At 34.5% G+C, this 18,244-nt stretch overlaps 1 protein-coding gene across 3 annotated transcripts in view; it reads left to right on the top strand.

The window, feature by feature from the left end:
* SIPA1L2 (signal induced proliferation associated 1 like 2) overlaps positions 1 to 18,244 on the top strand; it is a 109,389-nt gene that overhangs the window by 35,805 nt on the left and 55,340 nt on the right. For all 3 annotated transcript variants that reach the window (XM_018077431.1, XM_018077430.1, XM_018077429.1), the window contains exons 3-6: positions 3,695 to 3,828; positions 5,251 to 5,439; positions 9,735 to 9,909; positions 14,401 to 14,504. In XM_018077431.1, coding sequence (XP_017932920.1) covers positions 3,695 to 3,828; positions 5,251 to 5,439; positions 9,735 to 9,909; positions 14,401 to 14,504 — 602 coding nt within the window. The remainder of the gene's footprint in view (positions 1 to 3,694; positions 3,829 to 5,250; positions 5,440 to 9,734; positions 9,910 to 14,400; positions 14,505 to 18,244) is intronic.

The raw sequence follows: 18,244 nt of genomic DNA, 5'->3' as shown, positions 1-18,244 counted from the left end.
GCAAAAACTAGAATATATTATTTTATCTTATGGTTTTGATTGTCATTGATTTGTCCTTTTCCCTTGTGCAATTATCCTCATAATACCTCGAGACTTGATTTTTATTACTGTGCTTTTTATTTGAGGGAGGCTTGCAACCATTTTCTAATGTTACTGTGTCTGCTGATATGAAGCTGAAAAAGTGTCCTAGAAGAAATGTAAGGGCTTAGCAGACTGGTATTAATTCAGCTTTGTACAAGGAAGACTTTTGTATTAGAACAAAAATGACAAGTATTCCTTAAAATGAAAAAGGAAAAAATGACAAATATTTTAATATCTCTCTTTAAACAGCTAGAAAACAGCTCTTATTTTCTTCTTTTATCCCCAGCTGATACTTTTAAATCTACAAAAATACATTTAAATGAGCTTTAATGAGTTTGTACTTTATGAAATTTAAAAAACCCGGTGCATTGAATTAAAAATGTTTTCCCCAAATCCCATAATATCAGTTGCTATGCTATTCTTTGGTTTACTTCAGCTTCTTTCCTTCCCATTCCTGAAACTGTCTTGTCTGTTTTATTTTTAATGCACATAAATAGTGTCCTTGGTTTTGTGTCTTTCATATTGTACAAGAAATTAGCAGGTATCTACCAAGCTTGCATTTTTTGGCTCAGTAATACTCCAGCCAAGGAACCTAGTAACTTTGTAATATCGTTTTCTAGATTTACATCAGAATAGAAGGCTATAGGAATCCTAACTGAGAAGTTTGCCTTTTGTCAAAGCCTGAATTATGCAACTGTGGGGAGATTTTATGTCCTTGGGAGTGTTTGACCTCTGAATTTATCTCTCTGTCTCTCCTTCTCTCTGTCTTGTCTGTAAAATCCAGTTCCATTTGATAAATTTTCCCATTAAGGCTCAAACTTTTAATTTAAAAATCCTGAGAAATCCATGACGTATTTATTCATGCAGGTAGAATGCTCCAACTGGGGAAGGAATGTAGCTGGTGAGCATAAGCAAATAATTTAATGTCCATGCCACTTTGATTCCAAGTGTTCCTTCCAAAAAAAAGGATGCTAGTTGTAATGTGCTGCTGCTAATTTTCCTTCTACTGGGAGATGGATTGTAGCCACCAACATACTTTATAGATAGATTTTTGAAGGGCTGCTGGAAACCTAATTTAAACTTCGTTTGAGAAATAAGACTGTCATTTATGTAGAGATGACTTCATCTTTTTGTATTAATTCTGAGAGTATAGATAACTCCTTAGTGAAAGACATTCTGCAAAAGACTTCTTTACATGTTTCTATAAATACGTTGTAAAAAACCCCAAAAGTATCAAACTAGCTCAACAATGCTAGCAAAATGTTTTTTAATCCAGATAATCTTTAAGGAGAAATTAGTCTATTACTTCATCACTATTTGAAATATGGGATTATAGCGTAAATTGGATTGGAAGTTGTTTCTGGAGGTCATCCAGTCTAATTCTCTGTTTAAATCTCCCTTTGAACGTGGGTTCTGAATACATTGCTCAGAACCTATTCCCCTCTAGCTGTCCCTGTAGCTTTTTTACTATCTCTAAGGATGGAGATTTCACAAACTCTTCTGGCAACCTGCTTCTGTGTTGGATTCCTCATGATGAGGGGCTGCATCTTGTGATGGTTGCATCTTGTCCTTCCGTTGTGTACCTTGAAGGAGCCTCTGTTTCTCCATTCTCTATAACCCCCATCAGTTAGTGGGATCCTGCAGTTATTTCCCCCATTAACCTGCTCTTCTCTAGGCTGCATGAGTCTATCTCATTCAGTCTCTCCTGATCTGTTATATGCCCCAGCTCCCTGATTGTCTTGGTAGTTGTTTGCTGCTCTTGTCCCACTCTGTCCAAAACTGGATTCTTATATGGCCTTGAGAGTGCCAAATACAGTGGTATAATGTCTTCTCCTGAGCTGCTGCTATGCTCTTGCTGGACACCCCTTTACCTCTGCCGGGGGGTTCTGCTGGCTGCTGGGCAGCCTGTTGCTCACAGTCCTTTCTGCAGAGCTGCTCCTGAGGCCATTGGTCCCCAGCCTGTGCTATTGTATGAGCTTGTTCTGTTCTGCAGACAGGTCTTTGTTGGTCTTCATAAGGTTTTTGTCAGTCTGCTTTTTCAGATTGTCAAAGTGAGGGTTTGCTTTAATATGTGAGGTTGAAAACTTCAGTGGTTTTTGAGTTGTTCCACATGCAGCTCAGATGTCCCAGCTCAGCAGCAGCTGCTGCCTGGGGAAGGGGAGAATGGGAAGTGAAGCACAGACACCCTACAGCTGTAGGACTCTATCTGTATGGCTTTTCCTTTGCCTGCTTTTGTAAAACAGTGCAAGGTTTATGTATTTCAGTATCTACCCTGTGCACATATTACTGCTTTTTTTAAAAGCCTACCAGTTATTCCTCTTCATCTGTTGCACCCAACTGTGGTCCCAACCTCCAATACATGAACTGTTCTCCTTGAGCTTGATCACATAAATAAATGTGTTGAGGATGCACTCCATTCCATCATTTAGATAATGTAAAAAACCCTATTAAATAGTAACAGCTCCAGTATCAAATTTTGATAAATCTTTTAGTAATTGGCCACTAATTGTAATTCATATTACTGATCACAGTCCTTTGAGGCCAACTGTCCAGCCAGTTTCTGTCTACCTTGTAAATTTGCATGTCCAAACCATGTCCTGTAAGTTTAGCTACACAGATAGTATGGGAGACTGTGTGAAAAGCATTGCTAAAGTGCAAGTAGGTGACATTCATTGCTCCTTCCTCATCCATAAAACCAGTCTTGTCATTGTAGAAAACAACTGGATTGGTCATGCATGATTTGCATTTTTTAAATCTGTGCAGCCTGTTTCCAAGCATCTTTTTGTCCTTCATGTGCCTGGAAATGTCTTCCATGAGAATTTGTTCCTTAATCTCCCTGGGAAGTAAAGTTTGTGGAGACTGGTCTATGGCTTCCCAGACCCTTTTTCTTGCCCGTTTTTAAAGGTGACTGTAACTATTCACTGTGACCTTTCAGAGGTGTTAAGGAGTAGCTTTACAGTGGCATGGGCTAGTTCCCTCAACATGTGTCCTCTTTGGTTACACGGACTGGAGTATGTCTAGTCTCCTTAAATGGTCTCTAATGTGATCTTTCTCTTCTGTCGATAGTGTTTTAGTCTCCCAGGCTGGAATGGTTGGCTCAAGGATGAATTTAACTATTTATCAAAGACTGAAGAGTTACTAGCCTTAGTTTTCCCTTGTTGAGGCTGAGTTGCTGCTTTGAATGTTAAGTTGTAAATAAGAATAAGAATAAACTGAAGGAGATGAAGGAAGCTACATAGCACCTTATTTGTTTGAAAACTCTTAGCTTTTATTGAAGATTTTATGTAGATACAGTTTCTCCAAACTAGTCAAGCAAAATGATTAATTTCATAGTAAAAAAAAAAAAGAAAAAATATGTGACAGTAGCAGCAATTGCAGTAATTTATGTGATGAGTGACCATTCTGCTCATCAAAATTAGCATTTTGTCATTTATGTACTTGTTGTACATTTCAGAAGTTAACAAGCCATGTATTTACGGATCTCATAGCTCAATTAAAAATAATATATTTTTTTTTTATTTTGCTGCGGAAATATTTTGAGATTTGATGAACGTTTTCTAAGCAGCTCATACTTTACTATTCTCTTGTCTCTTCATTCATTCTTGTGCAAAAGAGCATCAGAACTACTTCGGAATAGATGAAAACCTTGGACCTGTAGCAGTCAGCATCCGGAGGGAAAAGGTTGAAGATGCTAAGGAGAAAGAAGGATCTCAGTTCAACTATCGTATAGTTTTCAGGACAAGTGAGGTAATATTCATTCAGTAATTCTGCAAAGGAATGGAGAAGTTAACTTAGAGCTTAGTATACTGTTTACATACTGTGGATATGTTTCTAACTTTGAAAGTAAATCTGCTAAGGGGAAAGGATGTTCTACCATTAGTAAATGTAGTTGCTCTTGAACAAAGGTTTCCTCTTCTGTACTGCATAAAATCTTTGTCTTTTTGAGCGAGCACCCAGAAGGAGGTAAGTTGGCTGAAGAGAACTGCAAGAACAAGGGAACAACTGAAAGTAGGTGTGAATCAGGCTGCTTGATATGTTTCTAATGACAGAAATAAAAGATCAAAAAATGTAGGGAAATAGGAAGGTGTTAAATATGAAAACTAGTATAATGACTTATTTGTATTTTTTGTTTTGCTTCAAAATACTTTCTTAGAAGCTTTTTTGTGAGATGTTTTTATATACTTCTACATACGTGATTTGTGGAAGGAACATTAATACATTCAAAAAAATAATGGTCTTATTTGAAAGAATAATTTACTTATGGTTGTTGTGGAGGGGCTTGTCTCATAACTTCTGTTTGAAGCAATTAAATATCTCTTGCTAACTAATTTCTTTATCACAGCAACTACCTTAGATTTCAATGAAAACACAATGTTATTATTGTATCAAGCAACTGTAAATTTTCATAGTCGTTAGGACTACTGGTTTTTTTTCTGATTAGGGCATAGAGAAGTGTTAGCTAGGCTTCCTGATATCACTGGGCTCTTGTGCTTTTGTAAACAGATATATAAATAGATACATAATTTTTTTTTTTAGTCTAGGTTTTTATTTTATAGCCAAAAAAAGGGATGTCCATGTATGTATGTGTGGAGAGGTGATCCAGGTGACTCATTTTTAAGAAATCACTCTCTTTTTGCCAAATCCAATGAAGAAAAAGCAGAATGGATTAAAAAATAGGTGAATGGGTAAAATGATGGTGCTACTAGCTGTACCTTACCTCACCTGTCCAACCTCACATTTGACTACTGTGTTTGCTAGGTAGTATGGCATTAAATTGACTATTTTTAATTTTCCTGGTGTAAAAATATATCCCCCCCAAAAAAGTAATGTTCATATGAATTGGAATAAATTAATAAGATGCTTAGTGAATTTCTTTAAGCAAAAAATATTTGTCCCTGTGGTGGGGGAAAACAGTTTTCCCCCTGAAGTTATAAAATGGTAAATCCCCAGGAGGTGGTAACCCTTGAAGTTTGAACCAATGAGTACTTTTGCTCATTTAGTAATCTTTACTCATTTAATAATCTTTTTACTATTTAGAAAAAAATTAAAATGGGTAGTTTTTTCTTACCATTCATCTTTCCATGCTTTTTCTAAAATCTGAAGTTTATGTCTTTGAGTCGTCGTCGTATTAGAGCTAAAAATGTTTTGTGTGTTTCACCTTTACTGCAGCTTACTACACTTAGAGGAGCAATTTTAGAAGATGCTATACCATCCACTGCTCGTCATGGCACGGCAAGAGGTCTGCCTCTCAAAGAGGTACTAGAGTATGTAATACCAGAGCTGAGCATTCAGTGCCTGAGACAGGCTTCCAACTCACCCAAAGTATCCGAACAACTGCTTAAGCTGGATGAACAAGGGGTATGTAGCACATGACTTCTTTTTTAAAGACTATTCCTTAGATAAATAGAATAAAAAAATTATTAAATATTTTGCAGGCAGTGTTAAAAAACGTGGATTTTTGATGCAAACCATTCAGTTTCTTGGTTTTAGAGATACTTGTCTGTTTTCACTGACAAAATGAGGTTTGCTTATCTAAGCAAATTCTTTTCAAAATACATTTCAGCTGAAGGAAATAAATATTGGTCTATGAAGATTGTCTTTAAATAACTAAGCGAGAGAAAGATTATTAACTTTGAACAGCAGTAAGAGGGGATTCTCACAGTCTATTTGCACTTTAATGTGCGCAAATCACAGAATATTCCAAATTGGAAGGGACTCACAGTGATCACTGAGTCCAGCTCCTAAGTGAATGGCATGTTGAATGCACATGAAAATACATCTAGCACTTTATTAATATTGTGCATAGGTAAAGAGGCAAAAGCATATTAAGTCTCTACATCTAAAATTTTTGGTTGTTTTTTAAAATAACAGGATTAACTTGTGGTCTTGCTAGAATAGAATGCTTCTGGGTTCATGCAACTGAAATTGTGATTGAGACTAATGAATTAACTGCATGGCAATGAAATATTCATATGGCTTAAATTTTGACAGAAAATGGTGACGTTTATTGGGTTCAATGGAGTGAATCTGCTTCATTCAAAGCCAGTGATTAAATTTACAGTGTCTGAATATTTTGTGAAGGACAGGCTTATGATGGTTTTTAAATCAATTTTTAAAACCATGTTTTTAAGCAATGATCATTTAAATTGAAGGTTTTACCTTCTAGACAAAAGTCAGTATCTATCTGTTGAAATCCAATCAGAGGATGGAACCAGGTGATTATGATGGTGGTATAATTAATTTTGTAACGCTGATCTATTTTCAAATGTAGTGGTTGCATCTGACATTGGTGGTGTCTACCAGAATTCTTCTGTCTTTTCTTGTGGCTGTAACAATTACTCAAAACCAAGTACATGTAGTCAAAGGAAGAGAATTGGTTTTTTTGGACGGATTGTTAAGCTAGTTTTTGTATGTTTGTTATAGTACTTTTGTTCACTCTCGTCTTCGAGGAGGACTTTTAATTGAAAGTTCATTTTAACAAATGTCCTTTTCTCCTGTGTTAGTCAGTTCTTCTGGTAAAACAATACAGGGAAATCAGAAGCACTCAACTCTGAATCCAAGAGCTCCCGATGTGCTGTTGTTCTCTCTTTGTTGTTTGAACTTCAGAGTGAGTTTAGGTTAATCTAATAAATAATATTCACTCTCAGAGGGGCAGTATGTTCTAGGGAGTATTGTGTATGACTGTGTTTGACCTGACCTGAATATTTTCCAAACTCTTTAAAAGTATTTCCCCAAAACTGGAAATGTAGATTGTCCGTTGAACTTCCCAAAGTGATTCTTTAACCATGAATTCCTCATTTTGAGAAACAGCAGTACATAACACTTCATTTTATTTTGTGTGATCAATTCTGAAAATTCAGTCCTATTGTGAAATGGGCTGCCACCTGACAAAATGTTATGTATCTTATTTGCTGCTTAATATGAGGTAATTACTTCAACATAGACAGAAAGCTGCAAAAGGAACTGGCATGAGATCCATTTTTGGTTTTAATCCTCTTATGTACTTCATGCTTTCAGTTTATTAATCAAATAAATACAAAAAGAGATGCTTGGTGACTGAAGATGATGACTGGCTGAAATATCATTAATTAAAAAATATGGATTATGATCTAGAAGATTAATACTGTCACCAGAGTAATATTAATTTTGTGTAATAGTGTATTAAATATTTGCATAGTTACGTAGCAGATTGAAGACTGTTTTGATGTTTTGATTTTATTTTCTACCTATTTCATAATTTTTCAGTGAAATCTAACATGGATTTTGGAGGAAACGTGGCTAAAATTTGTCTCTAAAAATGACAGTAGAAACTAGATGTAAATTGTATGCTTGACTTCCTGCATTTTTCCTTATTTTGGCATATGATGATCAGCATTAAATTTGGCTGTAAATTTACAAGGAAAGCCAACTCTTTATCTACTACTGTAGTTGTTTTTTTAAGCCTTTCTCCAATTTTCCCCTAATATTCTTTTCCAATTTCTGCTAATGGTTGTTTATTGTTTATATGCTTTCTGGTTCCCCTTGCATCCCTATAGGAATGTTTACTTCTCTCTAGGCCATAGGATGAGGTTTAAAAAAGACCAGAGAACTTAGGAGCTTTGTATGCAGTGATATTTAGTGGGTTTTGAGTGTCTAATCTCTTGAGGTTCCTTGCTATTAAAAGATATAAAATCTTCGCATGAAAGTCAACAAGTTGTTGCATGATAAATTTGTACAAAAAGTTGACAAAATGCCAAGATTCAATAGTGTGGATTTCTATCATTTTCAATCAGGAAGGACTGCTATGCACCTTTAATACGTCATATACCCAACTAGCTAAATGGGTTTAAAAGTTATTTTGTGATGTCACATTATTAAATTGTTGTCAGTGTTACATTAAATGTAAAACTTCTGATTTGGAAATAATGAAATCAGAACCATATCTGCAATTATTTACTTAAAAAGAATAAGCATGTGGTACCATTTCAAAACTGGCAAACTGTATCAGTTTTAAATATTCTGATAGTTCTTCATGCCAGTTAAATGCACTGCATCAGAAGATCCTGCCAAAGCTCATTTAGATACTTCTTTCTTAGACATTAACATTCTAAATGTACCTCGATTTCTACTTCTGCACAGCCCCCATGATCTTGGCTGAGAGTTCTTTTACTCAAGTCTTCTAATTTCATAGTTGTGAGTAGTCCTAGAACACAGGTAGGAGGTTCAGACTACTGCAAATGAGCTTGCAGCTGCTACCTTGTTTAGCAATAGTGGCATTGGTAGAATCCACTTTGTACAAAATTGCCTAGTATTTACAGTACTTGTCCATGAAGTGAAATCCCAGGATTAATTCATGTCTTGGGCTGGTGAGTTTCAGATCTTCATCTTCAATGTCTCTTAGCACAATGTTTAAACCATGAGATGCTAGGTTGTTTTTTAAGACAGAGATATACTTTACTTCTGTTTGGAATTATATTGATATTCATGAACAAATACAGGAATGGAGCATTTAGTGAAGAAGGAAAGTTAAGGATGATGAATTGTGGAATGATATTTTTGACACTTTCTTCTTTCGTGTATGTATGTTTTATTGCTCCGTCTTTTAGTATTCTCATCTTGTAGCTTTTCCTCAAAATTACTGTAGTAAAACACAGGTGCATTAGCATGTCTATGGATCTGAGTTTTACAATAGACTTACCGTGGCAGACTATGTGTTACATATGACTAAGGAGAAGCAGACTGTTCTTGTCACCTTTGCTCTAACAGAAATATATAGACTTTGCATAACACACATTTTGGACACTAGTCCTGATGTTTGATTAAGAGAAGTCTACAGCTTGAGAGTTGATTTGAGTCATGAATGCCTGAAGGGAATCTGGTGTTACTGATGGTCTCTGTAAGTTTGTGAAGCTCTTGAAAGTGTCAGTTAAGAATAATAGGACTAATCCTTTCACATGGTGGTTTCCTGTTTGTCAGCTTAAGTATGCATAAAAGCTAAGAAGACAACAGTCTGCTCAAGGAGTAATCATCTCTTTTTATACTTAATGGTTCATAGTTTTTATACTTTACTTTTGTATAGAAGTAATTTATCTCTTCAATCTTCCATAATTGAGAGCCTGTTTAACAAAACTATTTCACTGCAGTCTGATTTCTAGCTTGAAGTATAGTTTTGAAAATGGGAAGTAGTGTTTAGCAATGGACGATTTTATGGGGAAGGCAAAACATATAACAGAAATTACTATTCTGAGGGCCTGTTTTAACTGAACTACACTGAACTTTAAAGGGTAGAAATGAGGGGTAGTAAATCTGAGAAAAAAGACCGTTATACAAATATTACCAATTAAAGTTCTCATACTGTAGCGTGCAGTGGAGTGTGCTTTTATAGATGACAAAGTGAAAATTCTTCATGTACTGCTTATATCTGTGTTTGGGTAGTGCCAATCCAGTTTTCTTTCAAGAATTGAAGGCTTTTTTTTGTTTGGCTTTGGTTTTTTCTTTGTTTTGTTTTTGTTCTATGATAATTTAATTTCCCAAGTCAGAGCACTTACTTTTTCACTTTCAGATGACTTCGGCCAGGGGTTATAACAGTGTCAATGTTTAACTTGTTAATATTTTTTCTAGTATTGGCTTTCCTTTGTTTCTGTAATTTTTTTAATTTATTTTTTTAATTTCAGCTGAGTTTTCAACATAAGATTGGTATCCTTTACTGCAAAGCAGGCCAAAGCACAGAGGAAGAAATGTATAACAATGAGATGGCAGGACCAGCTTTTGAAGAGTTCCTTGATCTACTGGGCCAGAGAGTACGGCTAAAAGGATTCAGTAAATACAGGGCTCAGCTAGATAATAAAAGTAAGTTATGCTTCCAACCTGTAGTAGAAATGGTAATTATGCAGTTGATCTTCTGCAAAACATGTTGTCTTTTCATACTCTTCACTTTGGGTTTTGATTAGTAAGATTATATGGTAAATGAGGGAGATGAAGCATATGATAAGGGCATGTATCAAACCTTGTCTGAAAAGTTATTTACTTTTTCGGGGGCATTAGTAGAACTGAAAATCAGAGCAACTTATTTAATTTGTTTGCACTTATTTAAAATCATACTATGTGAGTGATATTTCAGAATTCCCCAGTTACACTTTAATATCATTTTTAAAAAGGCAAAAGAAAAATATGTTTCAAAATATGGAGTCATGACAAGGGACCATTTTCCTTATTTCAGCTAAACTTTTGTGCTTCCCTTTAATCAACATACACATTTATATTTATATATGTGGAGCAATCAAGTTTTCTCAGCTTTCTAGTTTTTCACACATGCAGAGTAAGCATGTTATCATTCCTCGGTTGCTAATTTTCATCTACCTCAGTGCTGTGTTATTAGTGCCATTTCCTCAGGTCTTTCAGTTTCTCTAACTCTAACAGTATAAAGATTTAATTGTACAAATTTGTTGAGTTTTGTAGCAAAAATAGGAACTAAAATATTGCTGTTAAAAAAAGGTGATATGTTAGCACACTTCTTTATTAGCACTGTTTTCACTGCTCTTAACTCATTCTGAGTTTAATGATATTTTAACAGGATTTTGATAACTGATCACTGTGAGCTGTGATCTAAGGATATTTAGTTATTCATCTGCTTCATTTTAACATAGTGTCAACCTGTATAAGCACCACATTTATTTCTAATAACATTATTGCCTTTTTGCTTAAATCCATGTTTGTTTCACTTTAATAATTCAGGCTTGATAAAGACTATTACATCCTATTTCACTACAGAATAATAACAACTAATTTTTCAAATTAATGTGTAGAAATATTTATTAACATGCTGTGAATGTCAGACTTCTAGAATGAATTGATAAGTAAAGATGAAGTACTGAAAGGAGTAAGGGGTGTTTGGATTTTCCTCCCCCCCCCCCATCAGAGCACGACTGAATATCACCTAGTAATTTGTACATATGAAAATATATGCTGGTCTGTCAAACAAATCCAGTTTCTGTATTTGCTGTGCTTCAGTATGAACTTGCATTGCTGATCAGCACTGTGTATGTATCAGTCAGTAACATGATTTTAATATCTTATTAGGTCTGTGTGCCATTAATGATATTGTCCTGTCATAGTATGTTCTCGTAGTTTGCAACAAACAGAATGGAATTAAGAGAGTTCACAAAGATATAGTCTTCAGTATTACATTAAATGTAAAATACTGACCTTATTATCATATTTTCTGTGTTATACTTTTAAAATATAATTATGCAACAAGTATTACTGTGTGTTGTATTTATAATTGGATAATACATTGTTCTGACTGCCTGCAGGTTCAGAATAGTGGAATAATTTAATCTCTAGGAGCTGCATTTTTGGTAGGCACAGTGTTTCAGTAATACTTCTTGCTCAGTTTTTATAGCATTCATGTTTATTAAATCTTTCTGTTCTCAAATGCTTGACTACCTGTGGGTTTTTCTTTAAAAAGTTCTCCTTTATAAATTTGTTTATTTAACATTTTGGTAAGTAATTGGTCCATTTCTTATGAAATACAGAAAGTAGAATGTTACCAGACCTGTCTGGCAGACAAGGCCCCACCTCTGGCTTGCTCACTCCCCCTCCAATTCGTGAGTTAAGACAGTTCAGTGAGTGAGCAGAAGAAAGGAAAAAAACACCCCCCCAAAACCCCAAACAAACAAAAAAGCAAAACCAAAACAGAAAACCCCAACCAACCAAAAAAACCAACCCACTACTGCAATGATCAGCTGACAACACAAGTGATGCAAAGGCACTCGCCACCTCCCATTAGCTGACTGATGCCCAGCCAGTTTCTGAGCAACAACTACCTTGCAATAAAACTCTCTCCCTGCTCCAGTTTTACTGCAAAGCTTGACTTTATATGGTATGGAATATGTCTTTGGTCAATTTGATTGGCTGGCCTAGCTGTCTCTCCTCCCAAATTCTTGGCTACTCCTAACATACTTCCGAGGACAGGGAACAGTGTGAGAAACAGAGAAAGCCCTGATGCTGTGTAAGCACTGTTTAGCAATTCCTAAAACACTGGTGTGTTATCAACACTGTTTTGATCACAAACAGAAAACACAGCACCATATGGGCTGCTGCGAAGAAAGTTAGCTCCATCCAAGCCAGACCAAGCAACTGTGAAGAACATGTGGAATATATCAGCTATAAACTCTTTTCTGCCCTTCTGTATTAGTGGCATGCAGTTCCAAATCCCAGGATCAAGAAATAAGCAAATTAAGTGAAACTTTACCAATTCAGTAGTATATAATTAGTTTTAAAACATATCAATCTAATGGAAATGAGAAATTAAAGAATTTATTCCAATATTATTGAAACATTAATGTTCTCATTTGTAATCTTCAGAATATAATTATGGATTATTTAATAGATAAATTGGATTATGTATCAGTTTAATTGCCTTATACCTGTAAACAGAGAAATGACAATGAAAGAAATTGAGGAAATGTTGTAATTTTATATCTACAGAGGAATAGTGCTGTTTCACTTTTGTTTAATAAATATACTTTTCTGCAAAATATCTCATAATTAAAAGAAGATCTAGCCAATTTTCTCAAACATTGTGAAGTAGAACAAATGTTCAGAAAGGAATGAGGTGCAAAAATGTCAACCCAGACATAATTCTTTTTTCACTAAAATTGTCAGCAGAGTAATGTTTGTAGTAGCAACTATTATGTAAATTAAATCACAGTGGGCCTTAGTAGGTGTTTCAGTAGAGCATGTGTTGAGTTAGAAGATTTCAGCTTTGTGTAATGGACTAAATTTCAGAAGAAAAATTTGTTATCTCATTTCAAAAGTCAAGGTGCTGAATCAAAAGTATTCAACTCAGTAGGATGTTGTATTAGGAAAGCATTGATTTTAAGGCTAAGAAACTGTATAGGTTCTTAGTAAGTATTTAAATAGGTGGCTTTGTAGTAAGTATTTAAAGGGATTGTTTTTTGCAATAGTTGTTCAAGATAATTTGACTTTAGTATCTAATTACAAATGGAGTCAGGATTGCTGACATCAGTGTAGGTTAGACAGATTTTTTTTTTATATTCCACAGTAAAAATTATTTCCTCTTTCTGTCTCTTCAAAACTGACTTTCTAAAATGCCACTGAAAGGTTATAATGGAATTAGCTTTTCAACTGATTTTCAAATAGAGGAGTGCAATAATATTTCCTTTTTTTAGCAGCTTTTAAGTAAGAAACTTCAGAGAAAATGATGCTTCCTATTTCTTATGCAACTGTAATTTGTATTGCATAGATATTAAAAAATGAAGCAAATTTTATTATTGTGCAGACATACCTGATGAACCCAGTTATAATATGAATGTGCTAATAATTACATACACACAAAACTAGTTTTAGATTTGAGGCTGCAGATAGAGTATGGTTGCTGCCAAATTTTACCCTTAAGTGTAAATTTATGTGCTGCTAACTGGAGAACTAACATGACCAATTGATTTATTTGTGGAATACAGTTACTATTTAAAACAAAGCAAAAGCTTAAACAGTGTGTGAAAGAATGTGCTGGAGAATGTTTACTGGTGTAGAGAACATAAAATTATGTTAAAAAATGGGTGAACATGGAAGAAAACAAGAAAAATTGGTAGTTGCCTTGACTCAATAGGGTGTTCAGTAAAGTAAAAAGTTAAACTTTTTAAAAGTTCACTGTAGTTAGTTAAATAGTCTGCACATATTGAAGAAGGGGAATAAAAAAGATTACTTTATGATTGCAGTGTAAAACTCATCTAATTTGCTGTAAACATTTGGAAATGCTAACTCAATGCACTTTCTAAATTAAAGAAACAAAAGTATTAATATCTTATATGAAATGCATTTAAATAATTTCCAAATATGTGAAAATTCCTATGAAAATTTTAATGTATTACATACGTATTTTATGTTTTAAAAATGTCTGATATTCAATATGTATTTTAATGTCCGATTTCAAGTAGCCAATTCCTTTTTGGTAAAGTATAGGTTTCATTAATTGTCCTTATTAACCACTAAATAATGAAAATACATAGTATATAAAACTATATTCAAGTAGCTAGGTTGTTGTTCCTTTTTCATGAAGTGCCAATATATTCAAAATTAGATCATTTAGGTCTCAGAGACAGCAAACTCTTGGGGCATTTTTCTGCAGGACCCTTCATGTCATAATATGAAACTAATGAGTAGATATTTAGCTGATGCAAGCTGATTTTTTTCTGTTGAGACAAAGACTTAAATTGCTTAAATAGATTTAAATCATAGCATGTGAAGAATAGTGCCCTAAAAAGTGGTATGAATGTTCTCATTTACTGACCTTCTTGCGATTAAATTAATTTTCAGCTGATTCAACAGGAACTCATTCCCTCTATACTACCTATAAAGATTATGAGTTAATGTTTCATGTATCAACAATGCTTCCATACATGCCCAGTAACAGGCAACAGGTATGTTTTTTTAGCTTTTCTTTGTAATTTTACATCATAAATCTTTGACATTGAATGTTGGGGTTCTTTAATAATATTGGTTGAAAACTGAATTGTTTTCATTTAAGTATGTCTCAGTTTTTTGTTTTTTTTCTTGAACTATTCTAAGACATTAGAAATCTCATAGGATTTTTATTCTGTATAATTCAGTAAACTTATCCCATCTGCCCCAGTTCATTATATTATTAAAAGGCAACATTGCCTGTGGTGAATGAGTTATTTTCAGTTTGGACTGGATTTACATCTTACTTATGTTTTAAACATTGAATGGAAAATAGTCTTATGGTTAAAATATGCACGTAATAAGATTTTTAAAAGTATTCCTTCCACTTAATCCTTATATTACAGCTCTTGAAATGTTTACTAATATGTCAGTTTAGTAATAACTGGTTAACTGTATCCTTCAAGGTGTCTGTGAAGACGGAAAACTACAGTGTATTTATCTTATTTCTAGAGAATTCCCTTTGCTTATGTAATAATTCAGAATATCTTCAATGCATTAAGGATGGCTAAAAACCAGCACAGCATCCAAAGTGTGCCGTGCACCAGTAAGGTTACTCTGTCTTGCCTAAGATAATTCTTGTTACTTAATTAAAAAGTACAAGCACATTTGGTATAATATATCAGTATTAATGCTTAAAAGAAAAACAGTAGAATTGCTCATACGTCAGACTGATGGTAGTTCATAACTTTCTGTACTGCTACTCTGTGTTTTTCTAGGTCTGTGGAAATAAGTGTTGATTTATTTAGTTAGTTTTGGAATAATCTGGCGTTGTCATGCAAGATAAAAAAATTTCATCCATTTTGAAGGGTTGTCACAACATAAGGATGCTATCTCACTTTGGTTTTGAACAGAACACAAAAAATGCTTACTGATTGGTAAGCCATATATGAGTTGTATCCTTCATGCTTACCCTATCAATAGGTCTTGTATGAGGAAAAAGATGTGTCAAGGCAGCAAGAAAAAGATAAAAGAAAATTATTTCTATTCTTCAGAAGGGATAAATAATAATCAAAATGGAAGAAAGTATATCATGTATTTATATATTTTAAATAAGCGTCAGTGCATAAAACTTCAAAAAGTTTTAAGAACTGTAGCAAGTCAACAGTTTAGACAACTTTTATTCCATTACACTTAGGGTTTACATGTGGTTTAAAGAAACTAAATAAGGAATCAAAAGACAAGAAACTTTTCACCATATGAATAATATGAAGTTTAGATGACTCACTTCTCAAAATGTGTGGCATTCAGGAGACAGAATGTTCAGCTATATTAGACACTCAACTGTGACAGTGACTAGTAATCAAGGTATTGGATCTTCATTACTGATTTCAGATTTTTCCACTTTTCTGAACTTCCACTTATGCCTTATTACAATACAGGGTTAATTTAGTAAACGCACTAGAAGTTGTTTTGTCTGTGATCAGTCATAACAATCTTTGACTAGAAATTGCTTGTAAACAGGGAAAACTGTACCCTATTAAGAAGATATAATACACTGAATGAGCTTGCCTTAAAAGAATAAAATGAATATTTTCATAACAAATCACAGGCACTGACAGTAAATATAGCCTTACTTGGAGTTTATTACTTTTGTTGTTGTCTTTCATGAATTTCCCTTGTTTGTGAGAACAGGATATTCTCTTGCCATAATCCACTAATTTTCATAGTTTTGCTGTTTGTCAGCTTCACTGCTGTGTTGCTCAGCCACCCCCTATTACTGTCCTTTCACTTCTTCCTGTGCCTTCCTTTCATTCTTATCATTTCCTTATGTGTCTCTCTTTATAGTCAGGTGATGATTCTTGTGTACAGAATTTCAGTTTTAACTCCATGGTTTTTCCCAGCAACAAGCACTCCTTTCCACAATGTTTTAGTAAGCTCTCATCATTGTCCCTTTAACAGGTTCAGTATTTAGCAGAAGCACTATGTTGTTATTCATGGCTTTCTTGGGATCAAAATAATGTGGCAGTTTTCCAAGTTCAAGCAGTATGCCTATCTGAAGACCCACCACATTATTTTTCAGGTGATGAGATCTATCAGTGTTTGCACAGCATGGACACTGTCTTAATGAAATGTGACAAGTGCACCCAAATGACCAGAATTTAGCCAGCCTTAATGTTCAAAAGGGATCTATAATAATTGTTTATTTTTCTTCTCTTACTGTTTAGTTCCAAAGTACATAATGAAGTATGCAATGTATCAACAGTGTTGCTTCTCACAGGCTAGGATAAAATTTGATTAGGTCTTCTTCCTTGAGACCTTTTAAATGTTGAAGACCACCAGTACACTTGCATCAGCTGTGCTTAAGACAGAGAGAGGCTTTCGGGTGCTGTGGAATGGGAATGTTGTTTGTCTCTTCCAGGTTTGACTCACTAACTACATACCCAAGTAAGGGAAAGTTAGGGACCACGGTAATTTTCTTTTTAGGTTATGTTAGCAATGAAGGCCTCAATTCAATAGTTATTTTCTGCTAGCATAGTATGTATGTACTGGCTGAGGTTGTTGCACCCTATCCCTATGTCCCTTGTTTGGTAATGACTGGGCAAGGTATTCAGTCACTCTTCATAATCTACGATGGTGACCTTCAATGAGCAAGCACTGAGCATTGCTTATATTCCAAATACCTGTGAGCCAAAAATAGGCCGCACCAGAACTGTTTGTTGCTTCTTCCAGGATATAACTACGCCCTGCTTGGTCCCTGATCAGGACATCCCTCTAGTTTTAGAGCCAGCAGGAGATCCAAAGAGCAAGGTAATTTTCACTTTGGCTGCAACATAGGCTGGGAACTTTGAAGTCAGCTGCTCCTTCCCTAGGACAGAAAAGACTACCAGCCCTTGTGTGGCCAGTTCCTTTTCCTTTACTGGCCTTTTCTTCAAATCATAGTTCAAGGTTTTCCCCTTTAAACTTAACCTTTGCAATGCCCCTTTCCAACTCATTCCCTTGCAAGTTTCCCATTCACACATTTGCAGTGTGCTTGATCAGACCCGATTAATCCAAATCAGTTAAAAAAATCAGTTTTCACCCAGCTTAATGAAAACTTAAAAATTAAACAGATATGCAATAATGAAATAAACTTGTTGCATTTGAACTACTGTTAAAATTGTTGGGTAACAAGACCTTTGGTTATACCAAACTCAGTTTAACCAGATCTGTCGAAAGTTCTCTTGCTACTCATTTCTGGTTTTGGTACTGATTAAGAATACAAATTGAAAATAAAACTTTTGAAACCACTTATTTTAGAAATGTACTAAAATAAGTTTGGAGATTTTCTTAATTGACTCAACACTTTGTCATTTAATTGAATGAAGAGTATATTTCACTGCTATTTCAACAAGAATTCCTTGTTGTTTTGCAGTTTAACAAGGCAAATAATTCTACAGAACTTGGTAGATTTTTAAGGCTGAGCATAACCTGTAAATATGCTAAGTTTTAAGGCAGTTCTTTTCTTCATAGATGCATATCTGAAAATTCAGAATTGAGTTGTTAAAATCTGAGAATTCGTATAATAATTATTATTTGGTGCAAATTATTTTAATCTAATGGATTCTGCTTTTCTAACATATTTTCCTTACTGGACTTTGCGTGTTTTGTACTCTTACATAATATCACACTGATTTCCTTTTGAGTGTCTATTGTACTCGATTAGGTTCATTTTCAAATTCTAACATATCAGTCTAGTCTGATACTGGAATGATGTCAA

This window comes from Manacus vitellinus, unplaced genomic scaffold (genome assembly GCF_001715985.3).
Source record: "Manacus vitellinus isolate BGI_N305 unplaced genomic scaffold, ASM171598v3 scaffold_37_pilon, whole genome shotgun sequence".
In the NCBI taxonomy this organism is placed as follows: Eukaryota; Metazoa; Chordata; class Aves; order Passeriformes; family Pipridae; genus Manacus; species Manacus vitellinus.
The sequence above is the reverse complement of the archived record's forward strand: the minus strand, read 5'-3'. Positions and strand labels throughout refer to the sequence as shown.